The sequence below is a fragment of the Cavia porcellus genome, unplaced genomic scaffold (genome assembly GCF_034190915.1).
Source record: "Cavia porcellus strain 051 isolate PalLab524CR breed Dunkin Hartley unplaced genomic scaffold, mCavPor4.1 scaffold_16, whole genome shotgun sequence".
NCBI lineage: Eukaryota > Metazoa > Chordata > Mammalia > Rodentia > Caviidae > Cavia > Cavia porcellus.
The window spans coordinates 58,145,545-58,173,422 of record NW_026947499.1 but is presented as its reverse complement, the minus strand read 5'-3'; the positions used below and the strand labels follow the sequence as shown (position 1 = coordinate 58,173,422).

The 27,878-nt window shown below is 40.5% G+C and overlaps 1 protein-coding gene across 1 annotated transcript in view; it reads right to left on the bottom strand.

Annotated features, from left to right (window-relative positions):
- The window catches only part of Cd109 (CD109 molecule), a 138,694-nt gene that overhangs the window by 59,003 nt on the left and 51,813 nt on the right, over positions 1–27,878 (bottom strand). Inside the window, exons 6-14 of the mRNA XM_063226895.1 lie at positions 17,299–17,338; positions 15,379–15,463; positions 6,619–6,715; positions 6,234–6,375; positions 5,118–5,227; positions 2,810–3,034; positions 1,726–1,827; positions 1,570–1,632; positions 29–205 (exon numbers count right to left, since the gene is read on the bottom strand). Of these exons, the coding sequence (XP_063082965.1) occupies positions 29–205; positions 1,570–1,632; positions 1,726–1,827; positions 2,810–3,034; positions 5,118–5,227; positions 6,234–6,375; positions 6,619–6,715; positions 15,379–15,463; positions 17,299–17,338 (1,041 nt within the window). The remainder of the gene's footprint in view (positions 1–28; positions 206–1,569; positions 1,633–1,725; positions 1,828–2,809; positions 3,035–5,117; positions 5,228–6,233; positions 6,376–6,618; positions 6,716–15,378; positions 15,464–17,298; positions 17,339–27,878) is intronic.

Here is a 27,878-nt window from a genome sequence, read left to right as displayed (position 1 = left end):
TTTTAAATATTACTACTTTGAATCTTACCTCATTTTTAAAAACAAGCTGAACAGGAATTTTTAGAACATCATTTATAATTTCTCCATCATTTTCCACATAATACACAATTATACAGGCCTTTGGAGCCCAAGAATTTTCTGGTGTTAAAGAGAAAGTTGTTGAACTTTGTTTGCCTACAGCCACCAATTGACCCCTGGATACCACCTGAAAAGAAAAAGCAGATGAGTTTAATTTTTGTGTAAAGCTAATAAGATACTCACTAAAGTCACATTTATTATACATTTTTCTTAGTATATATTTGCAGTACCTAATGACCCATGCATTGCAGATAGCTGACAGGTGTACATAACACATCTTAATTCTTTTTATGTCCCTCTCCATCTACACATTTTTCATACTTTTATGTTTATACCCAAACTCTTGCCTTAAACCAGCTTCAAAGCCGTCTTGAATATAAGAACACCACGTTGACAAACAAAGAGTATAAACTGGGAAGTAAAAAATGGTCAGGATAAAGTAGTACTGACTGCAGTAACAGTAGCTTCATAGTCACAAATCAATATTGCTTTCAATTCTCAATTTTAAATTCTTTTTTGCACTTTTAGTTTTTAATGGACACATAATATTAGTGTATATTAGGAGCTAAATGTTGTATTCCAATATATGTATACAACTTAAAATGATCATATTAAGGTACTGGCATGCCCATCACTGATTGGTCACTTTCTCTTTGCCTGGACAAAATACTAAACACAACTTAAAAGAGAAGACAGTGCCAGGTGGGGGAGCGCACGCCTCTAATCCTGGCACTCGGGAGGCTGAGGCAAGAGGACTGAAACAAGTTCAAGGCCAGCCTGGGCTACAGAGTAAAGTCAGCGTCAGCATGAACTGTACGGCGAAACCCTGCCTCTAACAGACAAAAGAAAGAAAAAAGACGGAAAGAGTTATTCTGGCTCATATTCAGTCAATGGTTGGCTGGCTTTAAAACAGAAGCAGTCAGGGGGAAGGCAGAGTGCAGCAAAGCTGCCAAACTATGGCAGCCAAGAAGCACAGTGACAGAACTAAGGACAAGCATACACTCCGCCAGGTCACACCCCCAACCCGTGACCCCCTCTGACCAGCCCCCACCTCCCAAAGTGAGAGATTTTGGAGGGACATTTTAGACATTTTAGATCTAACCATCATATCCCTTCAAATATTTATTACTTTTTTGTGCTGAGAACGGATCTACATTAGAGAAGAATGTAAGACTCTACAGGGATAGTGGGATTTTAAAGAAATTACAAGGTCATGGTGGCAATTTTTATTTTCTCTTCATATTTTCTGATTTTCCACACAATGTCTGAATGTTGCTTATTTAATAGAAATTCAAATTGTAAACACAATACAAAATGTAATTACCTATTTTTAATTGGAAATGCAAACACAAGTGAAGAAAAAAGATATTTTGATTGCAATATAAAAAGGACAGGCTAATATCAAAAAGTAACTTTAACTCAGACATAAGTTAAACATCATTTAAAATAATTCTGTAATAGATTGTAAATTTAAATTCTAGAAGAAATTACCATATAGCTAAATTCCTTCACTTGTTTGTTGCCACTAACCACCAACTCAAACAGTGTTCCAACCTAAAAAAAGCAACAAATCTTAATTAATATGTACATATCAATGGCAAGAGAGTCCAATTACACTGCAGTTATCAAGTGAGCGGGAAGCATTACCTTTATATTTTCATCTCTTGTCTTTAGCTGGATGTATGTCTTACTAGGGGATGTAAACGTGCCATGAACTTCCATGTTACTTTCACTATCAAGAAAGTAAGCCTACAAAGAAAAGAGAACTATAAATTTTCAGCTTCAATCTTGAGAAAAGCTTTCAGTAATCTGAGAAACAGTTACTAAAAGCCAAATTCACTCTTTTTTCCTATTTTTCCATTTGCCCAATATTGATTCATCATCATTGTATACCTTATATCATAAGAAATCGAGTAGCTTAAAATCATGCAAAAAGGTCTTCACCATCATAACCTATAGGAAAAAAGAACTGCCCCAAATTACTTCAGAAACAAAGGCATTTTATCAAGTAACACTTCAAGCAAAGAGAATACATGAAAAAGCAATGCTTTCCTTCTCTCCATAATATGCTGCTCAGATAAAAGTGAGAAATCAAACCCCCTCTGCCGGATCCACCAAGACTCAGTGTGAAAACCAAGTTGGACACAGGTGTACAAGCTACTCAAGCTACTCAAGAGGCAGAGCAGGAGAATCACAAGTTCAACGCAGCCTGCCTGGACAGCTGAGCAGCACAGTTAAACCCTGTCTCAAAATAAAACAATGGAAAAAATTAAGTAAAAAGGTTAGGGCTGTACTAAAAGTTAGAGTACTTGCTTAGCATGTTAAAGGCAGTGGGTTCAAAACAAAAAAGCCAGCGGCTACCCTGTAAACAGGGTGCTCAGCCAGGCCTCACAGGTGGGGCTAAATGTCCAAAAGCTAGGAAGCATGAAAGGATACGAACCACTCTAGAACAGGCAGCTCAGAACAGAGTGTACGTGTAAAAAACACACATTCCTCCTGCACTTCAGTTCCAGTCAGAACAGAACTGCAAATGACTGAAAAATCAACCTAGGTAAGAGTTTCAAGAGCCTCTCCACTGTTCCTTCACATCACTATATTTTACTGTGCTCTTCTAAAATAAAAACACATCTCCACTTCCTAAACACTGAGCTCTAACAGGCTGAATGCCTAGTGCAAGACTACAACTGCAAGGGTGGCGGGGCTGGAATGCAACGTGAGTAACAGGTGGCACCTTCACTTGGAGCTGGCTGGAGCTGTCCAGGACTGGGAACTCAATCTTAAAGATTCCATCCGGGGGAACAGTGTAATTTGTGATGTGGGCATCTTCCATTCCCTCATTTTCATGGTTCCACCTGCTCCAGAGATTGGTCCTGTTTCTCTGGGTCACTGCTATGGCTACCTGATTCCTTCTTTCTTCTTGAGTCAATCGACTGCCATCAGAACGGGTTACCTTCACCTAATCGTCAAAACAGAATATTTTAAAAACAAGTAACAAGTAATGGACTGAAGCTCAACTGAATCTAGATTCCATCTGTACTATTCCCATGAATCTGAACTCTCAACAATAATTGGCAACGTTCTAATTTCGGCCTTCAGTGCTTTTCTCCAGGCAGCACCAGAACCAGGATCACTGCCTTCTAAACAGCATGGCTTCCTGATTCCCATAGCCCAAAACAACATCCGATACTTGCATCTCCCTCCTGCACCTGCTCAGTGTCCTTTTCGATTCTTTTTCACTCTCTTTAAATGTAGGAAACTGTCAAGGTCAACTAGTCAGTTATCCATGTTCTCTTTTCCATTTCTCTCTTCTCATTCCCATGGCTTATCTCATCTCTCTGTGACTGTACCCCAGATCCAAAATCTCCATCCTCACCTCACCCTGGAGTTCAGACCCAAAGCCTCCAACTGTGCAGGAAATGTCTCCGTGGACACCCAGTCCCCTCAAATTCTGCACACCTAACACTAAGCAATCATCTGCCATTCCAGGTCTACCAGTCTCAGTTCACCTGCCCCGCTCGACCGAATTTTCCCTCCCTTCTCCTACATTCCCCATATTTCTCATTCCCTCCTCTCCATTCACACAACGTTGACTTGAAAATGCCCATAGCTCAGGTCCCAGCCACCCTCCCCGCTACAGTTACCCCAATCAGCCTTCCCCAAACAGCACATTCTTCCCACGTTCATTAGGCTTCCGTGCTTCTCACTGTACCGAGCATAAAGTTCAAACCCATCTCTGAGGCACTTCGGGTCCTCTATACCTCTCCAAGCTTCACCTCCAGATGTGCCACGCCTCACTCCCCTGCAACAGCCCTCAGTTGCAGCAATAACTGTCTGGTTACTGTCATCTTAGCACACCCTGAGCTTGCCAACCCACGCACTCTCTTCCTATCCTAGCTCACTTTGCTCTCCACTTCCCAACCCCATGCCCAAACACTTAAACCCTACTAATCTTCTAACAAATACTTCAGAGCTTCCTCTTCTGTAATAATCCCCTCCATGCCCCACAACCAACTCTCTCTTCTCAAACTCCCACTGTTTGACTCTACTCATTTGGAAATGACTCTTTATAGCCTGTGTAAATCAAGATCATTGAAATTCACTGAAATCAGGAACCACTTAAAATTTCTCACATTCAGCAAGAACTGATCCCTTCTTTATTTATAGCAAGGATCAGCTACAGCAAGCAAGCATGCCAAATCAACAGTTTTGTGAATAAAATTTTTACTGGAACACAACCATTCTCATTTGTCTACAACTACTTACACGCTACCATGACAAAGCTGAGTCACGGCAACAGAATATGGTCCATAAAGTTGAAAATGTTTACTGTCTACTCCTTTGAAAAAAAAAATCCTGTTTAAATACCTATAAAAATGAGTTTATGACAATTATACTTTTGTAAATATTTTCTTATCATCACCACCAAAGCTATAACTCTTAGGTCGACACTCAGTTCTTCTGAGTCCATAAGCCTAGGCCCTCCACATTGACAAAGTTCGGTCAAGACTAAACGTGAATCCAACATTCTTGAGGGGAAAAAGTAGATTTGTTGATAATTTTTAATCTTACATATTTGTTAAGTCTAAGGTTAGCCATTTTAAAAGTCAAGTTTTAATTAGAAGTTTTGACCACCATCTAACTCCTCCAATTAACCAAAGCTTCAGCATACCATCTAATGAACTGCTTTTTAAATAAATGTCCAGTAAAATATTTTTGTTATTATTAAGAACAATGTTTAAGGCTGGGGATTTAGCTCAGCGTGTAAGCACCTGCCTGGCAAGCACAAGGTCATGAGTTTGATCCCCAGTACCAAAAAAAAAAAAAATAATAATAATAATAATAATAATAATGTTTGTAGAAAACATTAAACAAAGGTCATTTGGAAACAATCCTCTATACTTCACATTCCTAAAGACAAAAGGTAATCTATTTACTTTTTGGCCTAAAATTTTTATAAAAGCACTGAAAATACTATTTTCCATTTTGTCTTATTAACATAAAGGTGGAAATACAGATTGGCATTAAATATAATAACTTACAGTGGCTGTGAAGTTGAGAGATGGCTTCAAGACAGTGGCATAATCAAAAAATTCAATGATATAATCATGTTGCTTGAAAAAGACATTGGAGCTTGCATTTCTTGAGATACCTATTTGGTGAATTGCATAGTTTAGAATACAAAAGTAATATTTCACGAGCACCTTCCACCCACCAAATCTCTCCAACCTACTTCTAGCCACCAAATGTCTTCAAGCCAGAAGGGTTTAAAACCTCGGGGCACATAAGCCTCATTTCCATGACGGCTTTGCCACTTAGAGAAGCACATGTTTCCACTGAGTTTCCTACAACTCCTGCAAAGCACCATCACTGCCATCTTCCCTCAGAGACACTTGCACCAGTAGAGCGGAACAACTAGTGGAATATTCTTTTGCTCTTTCAGTAATTGGTTAAAACTGCTGACACAGTTATAGTAAAGTCCAAAAATTAACTTCTGTTTTCATATTAAAAGAGAAAACTAGCCATACACAATGGCACACATATCGCTACTTAACAGGCTGAGGTAGGCAGATTCCAAGTTTGAGGTCAGACTGAACAACTTAACAAAACCCAGGCCAAAAATAAAAGGGTATAGAGACATAGTTCAGTTCTCTCTTAATTCAATCCTCAGTACTGAAAAAAGGGGGAAGGAAGAACTCTCGGGAGCAGGTGAGACTTCAGACTACATTAAATGATTTTGTAAGAAAAAAAAAAGACAGCCAGCTGAAAATCTAGGCCTTTCTGTGTGGTTTTGCAATGAGAAAGAGTAGAAATAGAAAGAAAGAAAGACACTGCAAATAGATACCACATGTGATTAAAGTATAGACTTTCATAGAAAATCAGTTTCACTTTTTTTATAAAAACATCCTGCAAATTACATAAATTAATATTTATAACAATTTCAATATTAAATAGAATCGTTAGAAAGACAATGAATGCCCCCAAATGCAAAGTGCTAGTGTGGCTGGGGATTTAGCCCAGTGGCATAAGCATCTACCTTGCAAGCGTGCAGTCGTGAGTTTGATCCCTGGTACCAAAAAAAAGTGCTAGCTATAGTAGAAGAGATGAGAGAACACAGCACATAAACAGCTTTACCTTTCACTTCAAAGTCTACAAACCTGTAAGTGATTCTGTCACTGTGGCTAGAATTTCCACTGGTCCCGGGGTGGACAGATCCACGTGCTTGGAATGCCCATCTGCAAAATCCATTACCTTTTTCATTTCTTCATCATTAAAAGAGAAGTTTGCAGATCCATTTATCTGTTTGGTTTAAAAGTTCAATTTAATTTTTTAAATCAACAATTCAGATTCTAGAAATAGTAATATGACACCTCCGACTCCATTTTAATCACTGTAAGTGGGTAAACTCTAACTTGTCCAATTCCACAAAGCTCTTGATTTTCTTCCATTCAATTTTTTGTCAACTGAGTACAAAATCTTATTCCTAGAAAAAAATACTTAATTTTTTTCCCATTGCAAGTTCTAAAATATCTGCAAATTTACCTTAAATGTTTTTGTAATGTTTTTCTTCTCTCCCCAAAATGATAAAGGTAAAAATGTAAGTGTTACATCTCCTTTGACTGGCTTCCCATATGTATACCTGAAAAACAATGAACAATTTGGGGCTTTTTAAGTTTTGTTTTCATATAAAACTTGATATTATCAGAGCAACACAATAAAAATACTGCCTTCCATAACATACACTAGCAATCTGAGATAAAAGCATAGTCCTGCTAAAAAATTCTAAAAACTAAGCACAGTAGCAAAGGTTTTTAATAAATGGTAACCCTTGAAACTCGGTTTCCAAAGTGGGAAGACTTTTAATTAGAATATACACACTCTACCCAGGTGGTGACCACTTAAAAGACTCAACAAAATAAACTAGAAGTGAAGCATCCTATCTAAAGAATTTTTAAAACATTTGGAAAATCTGCCACTCCTAGAACTCTGGATTAGCCTATCACTGCAGGCCTGTGAGACTTGGCAACTTTTGAAGGTTTTTACGGTTATTTGAAACTGTAATCACTATGCTGCACACTGCAAGTTCCAGAGTTTATTAGACCACAGATTCTGGAGCACCCAAGGTACTCATGGCTCCCAAAAAATTGGGAGTTTTTGTAAGAAAATGTAACAGTCATTTTTTTTTTAAAATTCACAGCATCAAATTTATCTGCTTGAGTCAAGTCTCATTCTCTGCTACTTTGGCAATCTGTGCCTTAATATTACGCCTTCCTGTGATGAGAATGAAAGGCAATCCTTGGTAGATCATTTTACTGCCAAAGAGTATTTATAAAATGTGTTTCCTAGGTTTCCTCTGCCTCCTTGGTATTGTGAAAGATAGAAGTCAATTTTGTATTCTGTAAAATGAAATTTGAAACTGCTGTTTCTTGAATACTTTTTTTTGACACAGAGTCTCGCTGTGTAGCCCAGGCTGTCCTCAGACTCGCAGTGACGCTACGCCCAGTTTTGAATACTTTAATTGAACACAGAAATAGTCTCTCATCTGGGTCAACTCAACTCAAAAGCAAATATAACATATGCCAAATGAAGAAGGAAAAAGATCCGCCATCAAATGCGCCCCCTCCCAAATATAAACAATAAAGTTAACTAAAACCCTGGTTAGAAATTTTAGCATCAAAATCTCCCATTCAACAGAATCCTTGAAGCCCAATATTGCTATATCTTGTTAAAAGACTCTTAAAAAGCCAAGAGCGTCAGAATATTGAATTTTATACGTGATGCATCATGTGGTAATATAGGAAACTTTAAAATAATAACTTGAAGTATTTTCAGATGCAAGTATTTTTAATTTGGGTCTAAATGAAAAGCAGATTTAGTTTTTAAAGTACTAAGCTGATTATAATTATTGTGGAAAACAACACTGACAATTACTATCCTAAATAAAATCTGGAAACATTTGAAATAAACTATTCATAAAATAATGACAAGATTTTTTAAGTAACTCAAGGATGTCCTTGGATAATATAATTAATAAGATAAGAAATTCTTTCTGAAAATAGCCATAACACAAAAGATTTATAAAATAGTACCTAAAATCTTGAACCCTATAATTTATGTTTCTTCCCATCTATCTTTTTTTTTTTTTCATGTAACTTCCAGGATAAAAATGTCTCAATTCATCAAACATATGTAATGAACCTTATATTAAAGAATATTTTTTAAATTCTGTTCCCAGAAATTATAGAAGTAAACTAAATATATGTTACGTTATCTGCTTTAGAATTCAGCGTGCCAAGTGGGAAAGTTTATTATTTATAGTTAGTGAGCTGATCAGCAGATGTTCAGATTGAAGCTAATAAACAAACAGATGTTTTTAATTCCTTATTCACCTCAATTAAAGATTTCAAAACTAAATGGAAGGACCAGGGATATAACTCAGCAGCACAGTACCTGCCTGGAAAGCACAAGACCCTGAGTTCAATTCTCAGTACCAAAAAAAAATGTTAAGTCTAATTGGAGAGACAATAGAAAACATGGAGATGGAGCTTTTGCAAATGAGAAGGTGATCAAGAGATGCAGGGGGACAGGGTGTGAAAGAATTACATGTACATGTACCAACTATGCACAATAAATGTACTTATTCTATACCGCAAACATGTACTAATGTTTGTATTTTTAAAAAATGAAGCCTGTTTGACCTTCTTCAAGAAATGTTTACAATGCCCTAAATATTAATGATAGCCTTGATGGAACCTAAACTCTTTATTTACCCAGAGAGAGGACCATGAAAGCTATTATGAAATAAATATTTATAAAATTATAACCTCAAAACAACCATCAAAATCGTAAGCAAACAGAACCCATCCTTTGAAATAATAACTTATCAATAATGCCCAAGCAACAACTTGCCCTACTCCCTAATTTAGTAATGAGACCCAAGCTATCATTCACCCAACTCCATTTGGTTCACCAAATCAGTCTTTTGATTTTGTATGAAGATTCTTGCTGTGTGACACATGGCTTGGAAATGAAATCTCAAGGGTATCACTGTTTACCCAGTTGGACTCTTTCCCATGACTGGTACCAAGGCAGACCAGTAATAGCAACACTGCGTGACCACCACTGGGGTGGTATGACAGTAGTGGGTTAGGGAGAGCTGGTCAAGCCATGAAATTATCTATATAAAGACTCAAAAACAGATACTGTGTTCTTAGAAGTACAAATAAAATTTGGAAGTAAGTTTGGAGAGCAGAGAAGGGTCTGAGAGGGATGTTTCAAAAGACATGAAACTAGCGTAGCACCTTTTAAAATATGCTGACAAGTCTGAACTCCACCCTCAAGGCAGTGGCTTGAACATTTTCATGCAAAAAAGTGACTGCCTTTTAGTTAAAAAAGAAAAGAAAAATCATTACACTGTACAAAAGAAAGTAGAAGGTGTAAAACTAAAGTCAGGAAAAAATTAAGAAACTGTAAGAGGAGCTAAGGCGAGTTTGTCGTCAGAGGTTGCAAGCAGAACAATTACATACTGGACATATAATTTATAGTGTTATCTATAATGGTCACCCAAGGAGTCAAATACAAAGCAAATGCAAGAAATCTGTCCACAACACTAAAGACCTAGACAATCCAGCTGTGGGTTGGATCCCATGGCAATCCCATGGTAAGTTCAGCTGAAAAGCTAGAGCCCGCGACAATTACCCGTACAAGTCTATCCCACAGATCTGCACTAGGAAAGCCCAAAGGTCAGCAGTGAAAGACAGAAAGTCTATGCTAGCAGGGTGAAGGATCTGTGCCAGCAGGCCAAGTGTTCTATACTGGAGCCAAAAAGTGACACTTAAAATAAGGACAGGCTGCCCCAAAAAGTACCACAGCCATCCTCAGCAAGCTCCTCCGACAGTGAGAACAACTGAGTGCGTATCAGGAAGTCAGCGTGACAAACTCCTCCTGGAGACTGAACTGCACAGATCTTCCCCTCTGGAGCCAGAAAGCTCAGGACCAAAACTCCCTCAAAGTAAACCACAGCCATTCTCAGCAACAATGATAACAGGCGAATTCATATCAGGGAAGCCAGCGTGACAAGCTCCTCCAGCAGAACCAATAGCTCCAAACAACCCACAATGCTACTCTTCCTCTCCAGGTCTCCTTTCTATGCTGTTAACAGTCCTCGGGTGGGCCATCCACATCAGCATCATGCTGATTCTGAGGGAGAGATGTTACTGGCTTCAACCACGGAAGTGGCAATGGAAGGAGTTAGAGATATCAGGGGGAGGAATCGGCAGCATGGACTGCTTATTGAATATGTGGATTGAGGGAGTAGGAAGAGCGCCTCTGACTCAGCAGCTAAACAGAGAGTGATGCGGTCTACCAGGTCAGGGACACAGACAAGCCTCAGATCCAGGGAAGGTGGTGAGTGTAAAGCGCCTGTGGAGATCAGGGGGAGATGTCTAGTAGACAGCAAAACAGAGAGAAAAATGTAGGCTAGAGATATGGATCAAGGCGAGTCACTAAATTAGGAAGAGTAGCAGAACACCTAACCATGGAGAAGAAAACTCAGAAAACATGTAAAGACAGACATGAGAAGAGCCAAAGATGGAGCTCTGGAAAGCAAGAGCTTCTAAAAGCCAGAAAGAAGACAGCTGGCTGCAAAGAGTCTCAAAGGAGTCACCAAAGGGAAAGGGGAAACCAAAAAAGGAAATGCAAGTGGACAATAAAGTCAAACGCTGCAAACGGGGGGAAAAGTGCAAAAATCTAAAAATGTACTCATGGGACTAAACCCGAAGGAGGGGGTCTCTGTGACCATGGAAAAGCAGATTCCAAGGCAGGAAGAGGGGAAAAGGCTGACAGTAGGCTGCGGAGATACGGGAGACGCAACTGTGACCAGCTGTGAAGAGACACGAAGGGCAGGCACCAGGGAAGCCAGCGGTTACAGAAGAGTTTGTTCTTTTAACTACAGAAATGATTAAGTGTGAGGATGCCACTGAAGAGCAAAAGGTTAAAGATACCAAACAGAAAAGTCCAGGGGGAGCAGGAGGATGTGGGATGGGAGGAGTCTCCTGACACTGCTAGAATCCGGCCCCTAGTGGGAGGAGAGAGGTGCTGTTTTAGCACAAAGACTGGCTCCAGGGGATGCAGATGACGATGATCTTTCTACCTGTTCTGGGACACAGCATTTACACAAACTGACACACGACCTTCCCTAGCGTACCACAGCAGTGAATCCCATTCTTGCTCTGAATTTCTCCCAGCGAGGGGTGGGAGATGGTGCTCATGACTGATTCTCAGGGTCACAGTTCCACTAAAATTACAAAATGACTCTACTCTGCGAGAGAACAGCCTTCCTTCGTCACAGCTTTCCTTCATCACACCCGCAGTCCACCCAGCAAACAGTCCTAAGGAAGGAGACCTTCACAGGAAGGAGGTATACACGGGACAGTAATCAAATGAGCCACAGCAAGAGGGCTCGCTGTGCCGCAGACTCCCAAACACACTGACTGCGGGGCTCCTTCTGGCGAGCTACCTTCACTAGGCTGATTCCTGCAGTTACTAAATCCAACACTAATCTAAGCACTGAGGTCAGTGCATACTATAGATGACAGACATGATTAAAGTCCATAGTGAGACTGAAGTAGGAATTCTGACTAACTGCAGCCATTTTGTCCAGTTAAGTGGCAGGCATTCTGTTCTCTGCCACTCAAGTCAGCTAAATCATGTGGTTTGTCATCATCTGAAATTTCTGTGAATGTGCTAAACACAACTTTGCTACACACACCTATGCTCACCACAAGATATTCATTGTACCACAGCCTTTAGCTAAAGCTTATCTCATTCCTATAACTTCTGTTTGCCACCCTATAAAAAAGACAAGCTCGCCGTGATCAGCACCTCAGACTTTGGAGATTACTCCTCTGGCGTCTGCCATCGTCAATAAAATTTCTTTTCTTCTCCTGAGCTCCTAGCTGCTGTTGACTCAATTTTTCCCACAATGGTTTCTGGTACACTGACTGGGAAACAAGAAAAGACATCTACAGCCCTGCATGGTGCTTGCCATGGGTCATGGAGGTGGATCTCCCCCACGCTGTGTTCCGCCAGCACTCAGACGGGAGGCATTCCCCTCTGGCTGACTTCTGAGGTCCCCTCCACAGTCTGCAGATGTGGGCTGGGACACATTCCCCTCCCTCATTAGCCCTAAACAGGAACAAAAGGAAACCACTGGGACTCTGAATCACCACAAGGCCACCTGGGTTTTTCTGTTTTCCATCCCAAGTCAAGGACAGAAGAGGAGCTTGATCACCTCCTGTTTTCTAGGTGGGGATGGAATGTTTTAACCCCTGAATGAATGTGTGAGTGAATGTACAACACCCTTGGGGAGTCCAGCTGCTGCAGGTGTTTGTATGGCCTCACAGCTTCAGCTGTGGAAGCTGAGTGGGCTTTGTCCTGCAGTTCTGTAGGTCTGTCAAACGGCTCAAAGGCGACTCACACTTCTGTAAAGGACGTCACTGACCTGGACTGGCCTAGGAACACAGGTGCCCCTACTGCTAAGACACACCTCCGTCCCCAGAGGGGAGCAGCAGGCAAGTGTCTGACTGGTCCTCTATCAAGGGGGCACCCGCCTTTGTGAGCCTCCTGCATCTCTGCATAAGGGACCACCACCCACATGTGGGGAACCAGAGTGAGATCAAATGAGTCAAAGCTCACAATTCTGAAATGTATCTGAAAGAACTTTTTTAAGGGGGTTTTCTGGTGATTACAGAGTTAAAACCAAACTGGTTCTTGCCTGAACAGACTGACTCACAAAAACCCATCTTTCCTGAGGATACCACTGGGGCAGATTTATCCTTCATCAGCTACCACAGTTCCATCGGCCAGCCCTCCTCCTCCCACTCCTGACTGTCCTCTTCCAGCCACCACTCTTTCTGTTCCTGACTCACTGGCTCCCAGCCCTCCCTCGGTTCATCTGATACCACGCCCACCCGCCTCGCTGCCTCCAACTCCAGACCTTCGACCAGTCCTTGCCTGCGCTGGACCACAGAGGCCCTCCTCCCATCCTCCAGCTTTCCGCTTTCCAGCCGCCTCACACACCTAACCTGGTCAGACGGCGCCACCCGGCGGCCACGCAGCATGACTGTCAGCAATTCCTGACTACAACACTGAGAAACAGCACCACATTTTGACAGAGGCAAAAAGGGGGGGGGGGGGTGATAAAAGGAAAGGTCCCTGAAAGACAGGATGCCGTGGCCTTTTGCAAAAGTCTCCCCATTTAGGATACCAAGATCCCCCACAGGAGATAAAGCAATCCAGAGATAGTGTCAAATCCTTCTCAAAGTCATCAAAGGGAGGGCAAAAAGCCCACCAATATGTCAAAAGTTACTACTGTTACCCATAAAAGTCCTTCAGATTTTTATGACAGACTCTTTAAAGCCTCCGGGGTCTCTACTCCTTTTGATCCTGAGGCCCCAGAAAATCTACAGATAGTAAATACAGCCTTCAATTGTGCAAGCAGCACCTAATATCTGCGAGAAAATCCAGTCTGGTAGACAATCATACTCTCTGACCAAAGACCAATATGTAAAGACTATGGGTCCTGGAAGAATAAATGCCCATTCAGATTAAAAAATAAACATTCTCAAGAGCCCCATTCTATATTAGATGGCAACACTTTCATCAGTCTGAGGGGTTCACACTAGGCCAGTCCAGGCTCCCTTCTTCAGCTCGGCCTCCAGGAGTCCATGGTCCACATCTGTACTGGTAGTCAACCTACAACATTCCTACGACAGTGGAAACAGAACGGTCTATAGTTACCCAACCTGTTGCTCCTTTTCAAAAAAAGTAAAAAGTTACTATCACTGAGGAAACACCCATCTTCACCTCTGAATGGGAAGACCCTAGTTCTGAGCTCTAAAGTCAGCTGACCTGAACTCTGCTTCCCTAGGGAGTCATAAAATTCACCTACCATTTTTAGAAAAGCCCTCAAAGCTGACCTCACTAATATCCCCACCAAAAAGTATCACTGCACCTCCTCCAATATGTTAATGATCTTCTGGTTAGTGACACCCAAGCTTCCTACTGGCAAGGCACAAAAGCTCTGCTATAACATCTGACAGAAGCCGGCTACAAGGTATCTTGGAAAAAGACACAAACCTATAAACAAAAAGTCAGATACCTGGATTTGACTTACATCACACACCATGCCCTTGTACTATAAAGGAGAAAAAAAAAGAGGTCATCTGCCCCATACTGGCCCCAACCACAAGAAAGAAATGGCTTGAATTCCTTGCAGCTGCTGGATTCTGCAGAATCTAGATCCCTGAGTCCCTGAGTTGACAAAAAAAGTAAAGCCCCAATATGATCTCTTTTATGGGAAAGACTCTTGACATTTTCAACTGTAACCCAGAATAAGAAAAAGCCTTCAATGACATTTAAAAGGCCCTGTCTGCTTCCCCTGCTTTGGAAATTTCACATATAAATCATCCATTCAATTTGATTGTATATAACAATGTGTGGGTTCAAAGATGCCGAGTCAAACTGTTAGCCCCTGGGAGCACCCCGTGGCCTACCTGTCCAAACACTTGGATCCAGTTGCTAAGGGCTGGCCCCCCTGCCTCCATGTTCTAACAGTCACCATCCTTCTGATCAGGGAAGCTAAAAAGCTCACCTTAGGCCTAGACTTAACCATCCAGGTGCTACCTGCTGTACTGGACCTCCTGAATAACTGTGGACATTGCTGGCTCTCCAATGCCAGGTCACCTAGTGCCAAGAACTCTTTATGTGAAAATCCTTGCCTGACTCTTACGACAGTAAAATTACTCAGTCCTGCCATGTACCTGCCCACCAACCTGGGCCCTCTAGACCATGACTGCCTGGCACTAACCAATGAGCTGTTCTCAAGCCAGCCAGACTTAAAGATAAATACCTTGGCAAATGCTGAGTACACCCTATTTACAGATGGAAGGAACTCTGCTAGAAATGAGTCTGACAGGATAGATATGCTGTGGTCATCTGGGACCAAGTTATTTTGGCCAAAGCTCTCCTACAAGGGTGCACTGCACAGTAAGCTGAATTATGGGTTCTCATACAGACTCTCAGTAGGTCTGAAAACAAAAGGTCAACATCTGCACGGATGTTGCACATCTAGATAGCCTTTGCCACAGTTCATGTACGTGGAATGACATATCCTAGTCCCCTAGTGCCTGTTAGGGCATTTTCGAAAATGAAACATGTTAATATTCTGGACAACATAATGGGATTTTTGCCATACAATTTTAAAATGGTATACAATCCTATCAAAAGAAAAATGAGACTTACTTGGCTGTGATGGTACCATTTAAATTCTTATAATTCAAAGAACAGTATAATGGTGTCTGGAGAACAACTTCAAATTTTGGTAATACTGAAAGAGAAAAGCAATATTTCACTATCCACTTCAGCTGGCCAAAATACAAAAACAGAGACATTCTAAAAGTGTTGATACCTGGTCATATTTGAACTTAAAATTTATCAGGATCCAAATATATGTTAACATAGATGAAAAGCCCTATATTTTATTCAAAATCATAAATCCTTACCTAAATCAATTTTATACAATTAAATATGAAATGTTCTATAATTAATACTGCTTGATGTACAACACCAAAAAAAATAATTTTTTTGGCCTGCTCTATAGGAAAACTTTTCTATAACCTTATTGACCAAAGAAGTAGATGAAAGTCTCATATAAACAGGCACTGCACTCTGCAATTAACATGAGACAAATGTCACAAAAGCCCATGAGCCTGTGGCTAAGGAAATCAGATGTCTGGGCATGACAGGCTGGCAGTCAGTCCCCATGCCATGCCCCAGCAATGACATACACCCACCCAGCACCCCACAGTGTGACATGAAAACAGCCTGCAAAAATTGGACTCCCGTGATATATGTCTGGATCAGCACTGTCCAAAAGAAATGTAAGCTACGTGTGTAACTTTTCATTTATAGCATTAGCATTTAAAAAGTAAAAAGAAATAGGTCAAAGCAGTTTTTGCAATATTTTAACCCTGTATATCCAGCATCTAATCTATCTGCAATCTAAATAAATCAGCTGTTAATGGACTACTGTCTTTCTCCTTCTTGCACTAAGTCTCAGGAGGCTGGAGTGAGCTGCACACCTAAGGTACCTCTCTCCCAGGACCAGGTGCATGTCTAGCACTGAGCAGTCACATAGGGCAAGTGATCAATCTCAGCCCAGATCAGGGGCCAGCAAGCTATAGCCAGCATAAGTTAACAGTGGCTTTAACTATTTTTAATTGGTTTTTTTTAAAAAAGGAAAATTATGTGAAGTTACATGAAATTCAAATGTCTATGTCCATTAAACGAACTTTGCTACTGTAACCCAAGAACATGCACTGACACATAGTCTACAGCTGCTCTCTCATTCACAAGGTGAGTACTGCAACAGAGACAAGGCTCACAGAGTCTCCGAGAATACCAAGGGGCCGGTTTCCGGAAGATACTTTTCTGACTACTGCTCCAAGGAATCATAAACCACAGATCAGAAAATACCATGTGAGCTGTGAGCACCTGAGTCACAAAGGTGTCAGCAAACTACTTTCCAGAATGTCTAGTGCCTGAAGGAAATAAGGCATGAATCAAATAAAAAGGATCATTTGTAAACGCAAAGTAGCTATACATGTCCTACACCAATACTGAGATTCTATGGGTCTCTCCTTCCTTTCTATCCAACAAGAAAATAGCTGGACCCATGCTTTCATCTGTGTGCTTTCTAATGCAATTTCCAAGGGCAGTAACCGGCAAGACTATATCTTCACCAGTGTTAAGTACTGTAAACTATGTTAAGTAATGGATATTAAATTTGGGGGTTGTGTTTTGTTCTGCTTTGTTTGTGGTGCTCTACATTCCTGCTACACCCAAGCCCTGACGCTAAGTATGTAAAAAGCAAAATTTCAAGTATTTGGTCATTGCAACAAAGTACAAAAAAAAAAAGAAAAAGAAAAAGAAAAACCACATATAAGTAAAAACTGGCATAATGAGACCCCAGATAATATTTTTCTTACATTTTTCTTTATAACATTTCTAAAACATTTAAAAGGGAAATGCATGTTTAGACCTATAAGAAACACCAGAATTTTATCTCCATTGGGATTTTTACTTTAATATATTTCTTCAAAATTTATCTTCTCTCAGTAAAAGTAATAAATTTTTCTTTCAAAATAACTAAGGAATTCTTACCGTATTCGGAGACCTGAAATGATTGGTAATATGTCTGGTCCTATTGGGAGAAAGAATTAAAAAAAAGGGGGTGAATTCTTCTTTGATTACTTTGCCTTAACCTGCATTTAAAAGGATTAGAAAATTAGTTTTAAATTATAATGATTTAATAAACAAACCAGTTTATTTTACCTGTAGACGTTTATTTTTATTCAACTGCAACATTAATTTTGTGAAATTTTAGAGGTTTTCTTCTCAATTTGCTTACATAAAAAAGTGACCTGTCATTTCAGCAGTCTATTTAATTCAACTTCTGTTATTTACAAAGCAAGAATTAGGTTAAATTAATAATTCACAAATTTATGAAGCAAAGATAACACATACCAACCTCACAGGAAATTACTTCAAGTTTATTTTGGCTGTCACTACAGAAAAGGCTAAGGATAAAATGAAGTTACAGATAATCCAAGCACAATTTATTCCTAAATTTTAACCTGTCATCCTCAAAATCAAACCAAGTCAGTAATCTACCTGTAAATTTCTTTCTTTCTTTTTTTTTTTTTTTGTTTTTTTGTTTTTTGTTTTTTTTGTTTTCTGGTTCTGGGGATCAAACTCATGACCTCACACCTGCCAGGAAGGTGTTTGTGCCACCTAGCTAAATCCCCAACCCCAGTAATCTACCTGTATTACTTGTTCTACTGGAAAAGAGTTCTGGTCTTACTTAAGTGCGCTTTATTACTGAGGCCAGCACAGGTAAGGCCTGGGATAAGTAACTTAACAATGATGATATCTCTGGTAAGCTAAACTCATACCGCAAACAATCAGGCAGTACATGTCAATACCATAGGAGGTTCCAGAGACCAGTCAACCGTCAGCATCAGGAGTGCTCGTGGGAGAGACAGGCCCCATCAGCCACCACATGGACGCATCCTGCAGCCACATGCAGAGCGGCCTGCACACGCACCCCAGGGTGTCCTCGCAGTGAGCCCTTCTCACAGTGTCCCCCTGTGAAGCAAGGCACAACTAGACAAAGTGGATAGCGTCGCGGGGTCCACACACTGTAACCTGCGCTTCCTTTTCCTACTCCACTTATCTGCTTCACCTCTCCCATTTCCCAAAGCTTCGCTCAAACACTGCTATTTCTCCGGGTCTCCACACCAGGGGCAACTTCTCTGCCCACCACTCCCCTATGCATGTTAGTCCTGCCTTTGCTTCCTGTTGCTTTCTTCCCTGCATCGTTAGTGTTTAGATACATAAGCTTATCTTGCTGCAGGTTCTTTGAAATCCAGGTCTAGAGTGGATTATTTCTATATCGCTCAGGTTACAAACCTACCCCAGTGCCTGGCACAAGAAAGTGTTCAATAAATACATGTTAGACTAAACAAAAATTACTAGCTTTTACAAATGCAGAAAATCAGCTCATTTATTTGGGCTTACTTTAAGCAAATACCTTAAAACCAAGTTATGGGCAATTATTCAACACATACGTAGCTATAATAAATTATAACCAAAATGAAGTCTGTATCCTTTTCTGCCTCCTACATTGCCAATCATGCTTGATGCTTCCTGGATTCATTCATTCTCCCATTCTCATTCTCATCCTCATCCACATTCTTATTCTCTTTGTGTGTCTCTCTCTGTCTTTCTCTGTCTCTCTGCATCTCTCTCTGTTCCTTCTCCTTCTCCCTCCCTTCCCTTTTCTCTCTTGACATAGGAGTTTCCCCAAACTGCCCAGGCTGTCCCTGCCTTGAACTCATAATCCTCATAATCCTGTCTCAATCTCCCAAGTGACTGGGATTACAGATGGGCACCACCATGCCCGTGTGATTTTCCATCTTTCTGTTGTCTGCCTCCTTCAATCATTAAGGTAATATACATTCTCAAGACTTCTGATTTCGTGGTATTTCTAAACATTTTTCAAGCTCTTCCTTGCTTCATTTATATAAGTCTTCCTGATCCATAACCATTGGCCCTACTTATCCTGAAAAACTCATCAGCTCTCAAGTTTTTATCTGCCCATATCTCAATCCAGTGATTCAGACTCAGTAATTCCAAGAATCAGGGAAGAACCTGATGCCAGCTCCTTTCTACGCACAAGCTGAAAGACAAGAAGAGCCAAAGTCCCTCACCCCACTCTCCAGAAGTGACTGGCTGATGCAGAGAAACACAGGCTGCTACGATAGCTATTGAGGTAAAATACAACTTAATGCTTGAAGTGTTTAGTGTTTCAATGACTTTGTAGGCCTAAAGCCAGTAATCTGGTCATCTGTCCAGCATATATGGGGGATCTCCTTCTGAAGGCGGTGGCCACTGTTAATGCCCTATTATCTTATTTGGAAGTCCTATATCATTTTCATTGTCTTGTTTGATTGGGTTTTATTCTGTTTTGTCTTGTTTGATTTTATTACGTCCAATGACATGGGCAGCTATTTCAAAGATAGCAAGATATATTATGGTAGCCATTTTGGATTTACTGTTATCTTGTTTTAAAATCTTTTATTGCATTGTTTTGTTTTCATTAGTTCTATTCTGTTCTGTATGGGCAGCTATTTTGAAGACAAGAGACATTATGGTAGCCACTGTTGATTTCCTATTATCTTGAAGTCCTGTGTCACTTACACTGTTTTGTTTTAATTGGCTTCATTCTGTTTTAATTTTGCTACATTTTATTCTCTTTAAAATAAAAAATTTTTAAAAATCAATAAATGGGATAATACTAAATTAAAAAGCTTCTACACAGCAAAAGAAACAACCAACAGAGTGAAAAGACAGCCTAAAGAGTAGAGGAAAATTCATAGCTATACCCCCCCAGACAGAGGACTAATATTTAGAATATATAAAGAACTCAAAATAACTAGACCCCTCAAAAAGTAAAAGACTCAGGTCAGGAATACAGCTCAGTGGCACAGTGCCTGCCTGGGAAGTGCAAGGTCATGAGTCCAATTCCCGGTACCAAAAAATAAATAAATAAATAATAAAAGACCCAATCAAAAAAATGGTTAAATGAAATGAACAGTCACGTCTAAGAAGAAGTACAAACAGCCAGTATATACAACATTGCTGACCGATAGAGAAATGCAAATTAAAACAATACCATCTAACCTCAGAAAGAATAGTCATCATTAAAGTATCAAATAATAACAAATGCTAGCCAGATGTAGTGGCACAGGACTGTAATTCCAATACCTGAGAGGCTGAAGCAGGAGGATTGCTGTGAATTTGAGCTCAGTCCGAACTGCATAATAAGACCTTGTCTCAAAAAAGTAATAATAATAAAATATAATTAAAAAATAAAAATAATAAAATAAAATCACCTAAACAAAATCCCTGGCAAGGCTTCAGGGAAAGGGAAACTTCTACATTGCTAATGGGAATGTAAACTTGTATAACCGCTTCATAAATCAGTATGAAGATGCCTCAAAAAAGTAAAAGTAGAAATTCCACCTGAGGGCCAGGGATATAACTCAATGACAGTGTTTGCCTGGCAAATACAAGGTCATGAGTTTGACTCTCAATACCCCCCAAAAGTTCCACTTGACCCAGCTGTTGTTCCCCTCTAGAAATCTTTCTGAAATAATCCCTAATCCCAGCAGTCTGGGTAAGATAAAAGGGGCAGAAAGACACTGTAAGTCTCTTGTTGTTTTCCGTTGCCATACACAGTTGCCCCTCTGCCATGTGCCACCCTGCCTTGGAGTAGGCAGGTTTTGAACTGAAACCTATACAGACCATAACCGTAAATAAATCTTTCCCCCTTTAACTTTGAATGTCAGGTATTTTGTCTCAGCAATGAAAGAAAAGTAACTAAGACAATGGGGTACTTTTCTGCCATAAAGACAACTCTGAGTTATTTTCAACAAAAGGGTTACATCTTGAGACCATAATGTTACATGAAATAAATAAGACTAATCTTCTTCTTCTTCTTCTTCTTCTTCTTCTTCTTCTTCTTCTTCTTCTTCTTCTTCTTCTTCTTCTTCTTCTCCTCCTCCTCCTCCTCCTCCTCCCCCTCCCCCTCCCCCTCCCCCTCCCCCTTCCCCTCCCCCTCCCTCTCCTTCTCCTTCTCCTCCTTCTCCTTCTTCTTCTTCTTCTTCTTCTTCTTCTTCTTCTTCTTCTTCTTCTTCTTTTTGTATCAGTACCAGGGATTGAACTCACAACCACACAATTGCAAGGCAGGCGCTTATGCCGCTGAGCTAAATCCCCAGTCCTGTGTGATTCTTCTTATATGAGAAACCCAAGGTATAAATAAAAGTTAGATCATAGGAAGTAGGGAGACAGATCTTTCTCAAAAGGAAATGAGATCAAGGAGGGAGAGAGGAAAGGGGATGAAAAAAGAATTGAGATGTGTTATGCATATCTATCAACTCCAAACAAAGAATATAAACATTATGCACTGCAAACATGCACCAAAAAGAAAAGGGGGTTCAAAAGATGAATGGAGAAGAAGCCAGATATGGTGGCACATGCCAGTAATCCCTGAAGGCTGAAGCAGGAGGATCATTGCAAATTCAAGACCAGCCTGGGCTACAAAGTGAGCTCAAGCCCAGCCTAAACTGCGTAGTGAGACCCTGTCTCAAAAAGACAAAAAAGAGTGAGGGGGAGGTGGAAAGAAAAAGGGGGTGGAAAAAGGAATTTAAAATGTTCTGTGTATATGTACCAATTCCCTACAAGGAATGTAAACAGCAGGCACTATTAACTGCATACTAATAAAAAATTTTAATTAAAAAAAAAAAAAACAGGAGTCAAGTTGATTTGGTCTTCAGGCCAGGGTACACAGACTCATGGTCTTAAAAAAATCAAATTTATTTCCAAATTATTCTATGTTAGTGCTAGCTGAACTAAAGTTGACTAGATTTAACTAAAATCATGGAGCAAAAAATATAGAAAATTTTTTTAAAAGAACAAAAATACACCTGGTCTTTTGTAGGATGGACAGGTTTCTTTTACTACATAATTTTTCTTCAATTTCAGGTTTAATCTGCTACAAAATGAGCTTTTATGTTAACCGTCCTCCATGAAAATGGCTATGTCATTCTCTGCCAACAACCCAAAGGCTTAAATTTTTGGGCAGCTTGTCTTCCAGGCAAACTCCTTTCCAAATAAGATAAAACAGAGCTCACCAACACCTCAGCGCTTCTCTCTCCAATATGGTCACCGTTCACGGGGAAGCTCACCACTAGAAAGTACAAATACTTACTCTCTGTTTATATTAGATGTAGGCCTGCTTTAATCAGATTTTCTAAACAACTTCTCAGGCAAATACAGAAAAGAAGAGCCAGCAGGTAGTCTCAGCAACCTCTGTAATTTATCTGGTCATTCCTTGACTAGATAATTCATTGTGAGGATGTATGTTATGGAAGTCAGTCAAATGAAAGAGAAAAAGAGAAAACAGTATTTTCCTACTTTTCTAAGATGTATGCTATGACTCAACTACAAATTGGAGACACATGAATTACTGAAATGAGTCTCAGAATTTTCCTTCTCTACGAAGCCATCCAATTCCTAAGAGCATTTCTATTTTTAACAAAACTTAAATGACTATAGCACACTACATGACACCATTTAAAAATACATTTAAAATGTAGGTCAATTTGTTTCAACTCTTGCTTATGGAGTGAAAAATGCTTAGAAATAGAATTAAGCACCTGGATGGATTATTTCCATTTCATAACAGTGTGTCTTACCGTTTATCTCCAGTGTCAGAATTTACTGTGTATTTAAAGACTAAGAAAAGCACTGCATTTTTAAAATCTACACATGACAGGATATTAAAATGAAACTCTTCCAGACCTAGTTTGGACTTTGGCCCTGAAGACAACAGACATGAACGCCTTCCACACTCCAAAGCCAAGTGTAGGCCTGCTGGGCAGGCCTGGTGAAGCAAGCTCCCAAACACAGTCTGCAAGTCTTCATCTCTCACTTAGATGAAGTCCACAAAGGGTTGAGGTAGAACTAAAGGGAATTTTAGGAGTTTCTACAGGTTGGCCATGGCACACACCCTACCTCCCCTTAGATGGGAGTTATTTGCTCCTCATTTTAAGCCTTGAAAAAACAGCTTCAGTGGGACAACCCAGAGAGCTGGATATGTGTCCCTAGAAGCATCGTCAAGCTGTCAAGAGCCAAGCTCTTCAGACAACTGAAAGGGCTGAGAGATTACTGGCACTCTTCATCTACACCAACAGCACAGCTAAGAGTGTGACTCCAGAATGCCAAAGCAGAGAAAGTGTCAGAATGTTTCCCCACTGTATTTGCAGAAAAGAGTGACTCATTGTGGGACTGTTTTCTATCCTAATCAAATCAGCCTCAGGAGGGCGAGGGAAGTGGTACTCCAGATGCCCAGGAGCTGACAGCATACCTAGAAGCTGCCAATTCAGAGGAGGTGGTTCCAAAGCATGCAAGCCTCCTGGATAGAAGACCTCCCCGTGACTGTAAGTATGTGCTAGAGTCCACAGAAGATCTAAGAAAAAAAAAGGTGCTAGTTCTAAATAAATTCCTCCTAATCCCAGAGCATTTGACACAAGTTGACAATAGTACTACAGTGAACCATATTAAGTTGCCATTTTTGTAAGACAAATATTGGGAAAAATCTTTTGGTGGTAGGGTTTGATTTCGGTTTTGGGGGGTTCTGTTTTGTTTTGTTTTGTCTCAAAACTGTCTCATTGTGTAGTACAGACTGGTCTTACACTCATTATGTAGCCCAGGCTGGCCTCAGACTTACAACAATCCTCTTGTATCCACCTCCCAATTGTTGGCATGTACCACCATACCCAGCAAGAATATTGGGAAATTTTTATGTCTTATCTTTACATGTCATGTAAGAATGTCTTACTCCTTACCTCTCTCCTCTAATTCATTCTGGAGGGATTGAGGACAGGCACAAGACCAAGGAAGATCCAAGCAGGGAGAAGGAAATACCTGAATCTGTACTAGAACTGTACAGATTAATTAGTAAATGTAGACTTCTGTGTGTGTATGCAGCCAAAAATTTTATTACCATAGAATAACCAGAGGATTTAGCTAAGCGGCACAAGTGCCTGCCTGGCAAATGCAAGGTCATGAGTTCAATCCCCTGTACCAATAAGCAAATAAATAAATAAATACAAAGAATAACCAGAAAAAGTCATGAAATTTGCTCTGCATTTCACTCCAAGAAGCGAAACCTCATGGACAGGACTTAATAGCATGAGAATAATGTAGGTCTTTAAACTGTATTTGCTGAATAGTAAATGTTTAAGCTATAGTTACACGTAAAGAACTGAGCACAGAAAATGGACTGCTTACTGATCTTGCTAAGAAAGGCTGAGAATTGAAAAAGTAACCAAATTCTCAACTCATACAACTTTTTTCCACAGTTACAGTTATGGTCAAAGTTCTGGACTGGTTCACAAAAGTTTACTTGGAGTAAATAAAAATACGAATATCATTAATGTAAGTGAAATTACACAGTATTTTATTGCTATCCCAACCAGATGCCATATTAATTCTCTTTATCAGGAACCAAAAAAAAGTTTGAAATGAGTGATCTCTACTCCTCTTTGCTCCTGCAACCTGGACCCTGCCTCCACCTTTCCATGGCACCAAAGCCTTCTCGAGAATGGCTCACCCCTGACTGCCCACAGTCCGGCCTTGCTCCCCCTGAGCCTCTGCAGCCCCCCATCCTGAATCTCTTCCCCTGCTGTTCTCTACACCCACACTCTCGCTTCTCTCTTCCCAAGCCCAGCTGTTCTTTCTCTGCTGTTTTGGGTGGCTCTTCTGCCTACCTCCTGAATGTGGTGGTTTCTGATCTGTCTAAAGACCTTTGCTCATCTCTGACTTTCCCAGTGGCTGTAACAGATGATTCCCCCAAAGGCCAGCACTTGAAACCCCACAGTCACCTGCTCTGCTCCTCTTACTCTTTTGTCCCAGTCAAAATTCAGTCACTAACCCTAGTGATTGGTGATTCTTCTTTAAAGTGTTTCTTGAATTCGCCCATTCCTCTTTAATATTTGCTGCTCCTCTAATGCATCTCCTTAGTACCTTTAGACTGGACTACTACGAGCTAACACAGAAGACATTTCTCTGTTTTCTCTACAGTGATACTGTTACCAAGTCTTCAGTTTCCCTTCCTCTAATCTGCCACCAAAACTACTTTAAACATCTCAAATTATTACCTAAAAGTGTCCTGCAAAAATCAACAAGATGACAACAAATGTTTCTTTTGGGGGGAGGGTTAATCATAAACATATACTTTCTAGTGTGTAATGTTTTAATGCCTTTACCTTAATTATGGGTCACTTTTATAATCAGATGAAAATTGGAAAGTTTAGATAACTGTAATCTAAACTTTGGATAAGGGAGACAGAGGTAGACATAAAGAGTAAAAGCTGGGTCTGAATACATTTAAGAATAAGGATACGGGTGGTGAAAGAGCGTAAGACATCAAGGAGAACTCCAAGATTATCAGCTTGCCCAGCAGCCCGGAGACAAAACCATCCAATTGGATGAGTAAGAGCCATGATGTGATGGAAGAAAATCAGGAATGTATTGGTCATGGTGACCGTAAGGTGTTTTGAAACATCCACACAGAGATGTTACATAGAGAGGTGGTTTTACAGCACAGGCTTGCAACACAGAGGTCTTCAGAAAGACGCCCTGGAAATGCATTAGTATGTATGGAAATTTGAGACCACATCTATGGATTAATTTGCCTAGAATGAAAAATAAAAGAAACTTATAACCAAACTTTGCAATATGTCAAAAAAAAGTGAGTAAAAGAATAAATCACAAAAGTGGCCAAAGAGAAGAACCCAGATTAAAAACAAAAGAAATTTAGGAACCAAAACTGGAATGGGTTGAGGAAATGCAGACAGAGAGATGATACAACTGCTTTTCTTTGTTGAAGAAGGGCGAGAAAAGCAATGTGTCCTCACTGGAAGAGAAAGTGGTACTCTATCTTTTGAGGGTCTCTGTATGTGAAAGACTTAACTATATTAGATTTTGTAGAAATGGATCTAGTTGGAAGATATATGAGAAATAAGAAGTTATCAAAACTGGGCAAGCCACATAGGGCCCAGAAAGAGAGAAGCCAGTTCACCCTCCCCATGAGCCAACTGGCACACAGCTCTATTAAGCTAGTCACTGAGAGCAGGAAATAATCTTAAGTATCACCACCAGAAAACTCAAAAGAATAACCCAGATGGCCTACCTCCAGTTGCACATCCTGTTCATTACCCAACAATTCCTCTTAGCAGAACAGAAATACTAAGGATGCCAAGCTACCAGCATTCATCAATACATCTTAAAATTAGGGGAGAAAAAGGACTTCTTACAGTGTTCATTTAAAGTTCAAATTCCTGGATCAAAATAAGCACATTGTGACCCCAGGTGTGGGCCTGGAGCAAGCATCTCTAACAAGCTTCCCAGGCAGCAGATTTGACACGTTCAATCTCAGGGTCAGCGGTAAGTCTGAGGAGGTCCCGAGCCCCAGGTGACGCTGGCGGTAAGCTCAGCTACAGGTTTTGGAGAAGGCGTCAGAGGACAAAAGGCTGCAGTTTCCAAGAAAGCAAGAATCTTTCAGGGCCTCACTCTTGCTCCAGGCACTCAGAAGAGCGTAAGTGCTAGTATGTGGGTCCCTCGGGGCCTGAGCTCCAGAACACACACAGGGTGAGGGCTACTGTACCAGAACGCTGGCTCCCCGAGGCTGTTCGCAGTCACTAGCCGTAGCCTTTCTAAGAATCTTTAAAACTGACTCCTTACAACCTAGGGCACAATTTTAAAAATCATAAAAGCAAAATCACTTGCAACTAAAGGTAGCATATTCATGCAATGAAATACAGTATTACTTGGCTTTTAAAAGGAAGAAAATTTTTGTATTATGCATCAATGTGAACAAATGTCCTAAGAACATCACACAAAGTCACAAAGGACATGCCGATGACTCCATTGATACAAAACGCTTTGGGTTATCATAAATCACAGAAAGTAGAAAAGTCATTGCCAACGCTAGGTGGAAGCAGAAAAGTGGAAGTTCTATAACAGGTACAGAGTTTCAGTCTCACAAGGTGGAAAGAGGTCTACAAGGATGGATGGATGGATGGATGGTAGTGATGGTTGCGAAATAATCTTAATGAACTTAATCCCAATGAACTCTACACCTGAAGGCAGTCAAGACCATAAACTTTACACTGTATTATTTTAGTACAGTGAAAACAAATTGGGGGGAAATTGAAACTATTTGGGGGAGCTCTAAACACCAGTATGTTTTTGCTTTCCCTTGGCATTGGGCAGCAAATGCATTGACTAACTGACCAACATGATCCTGAACAAAACCAGCATCACAAGAGAGGAAGCAAGCCAGAGAGCCAACAGACCCAAAGAGAAAGCACACACCTACACCTGGCCAGCAGCTTCCAAGAGTCCAGTGTTACCTGCCCAAAGTGACTGGGATAGACAACCTTGGGAGACCACTGTGGCTGTGGAGGAGGGGCAGGTTAGACACACACCTCCTGAGAAGTGTAAGCTCAGACTGGGAAGGGCACAGACCCTGCCCTCCATAGTGAGACTCCAGGCCCAGTGAGCACTGACCTTCAGTCCAACTGTCTGCTTGAAGCCTGCACAGTGTCCTACAT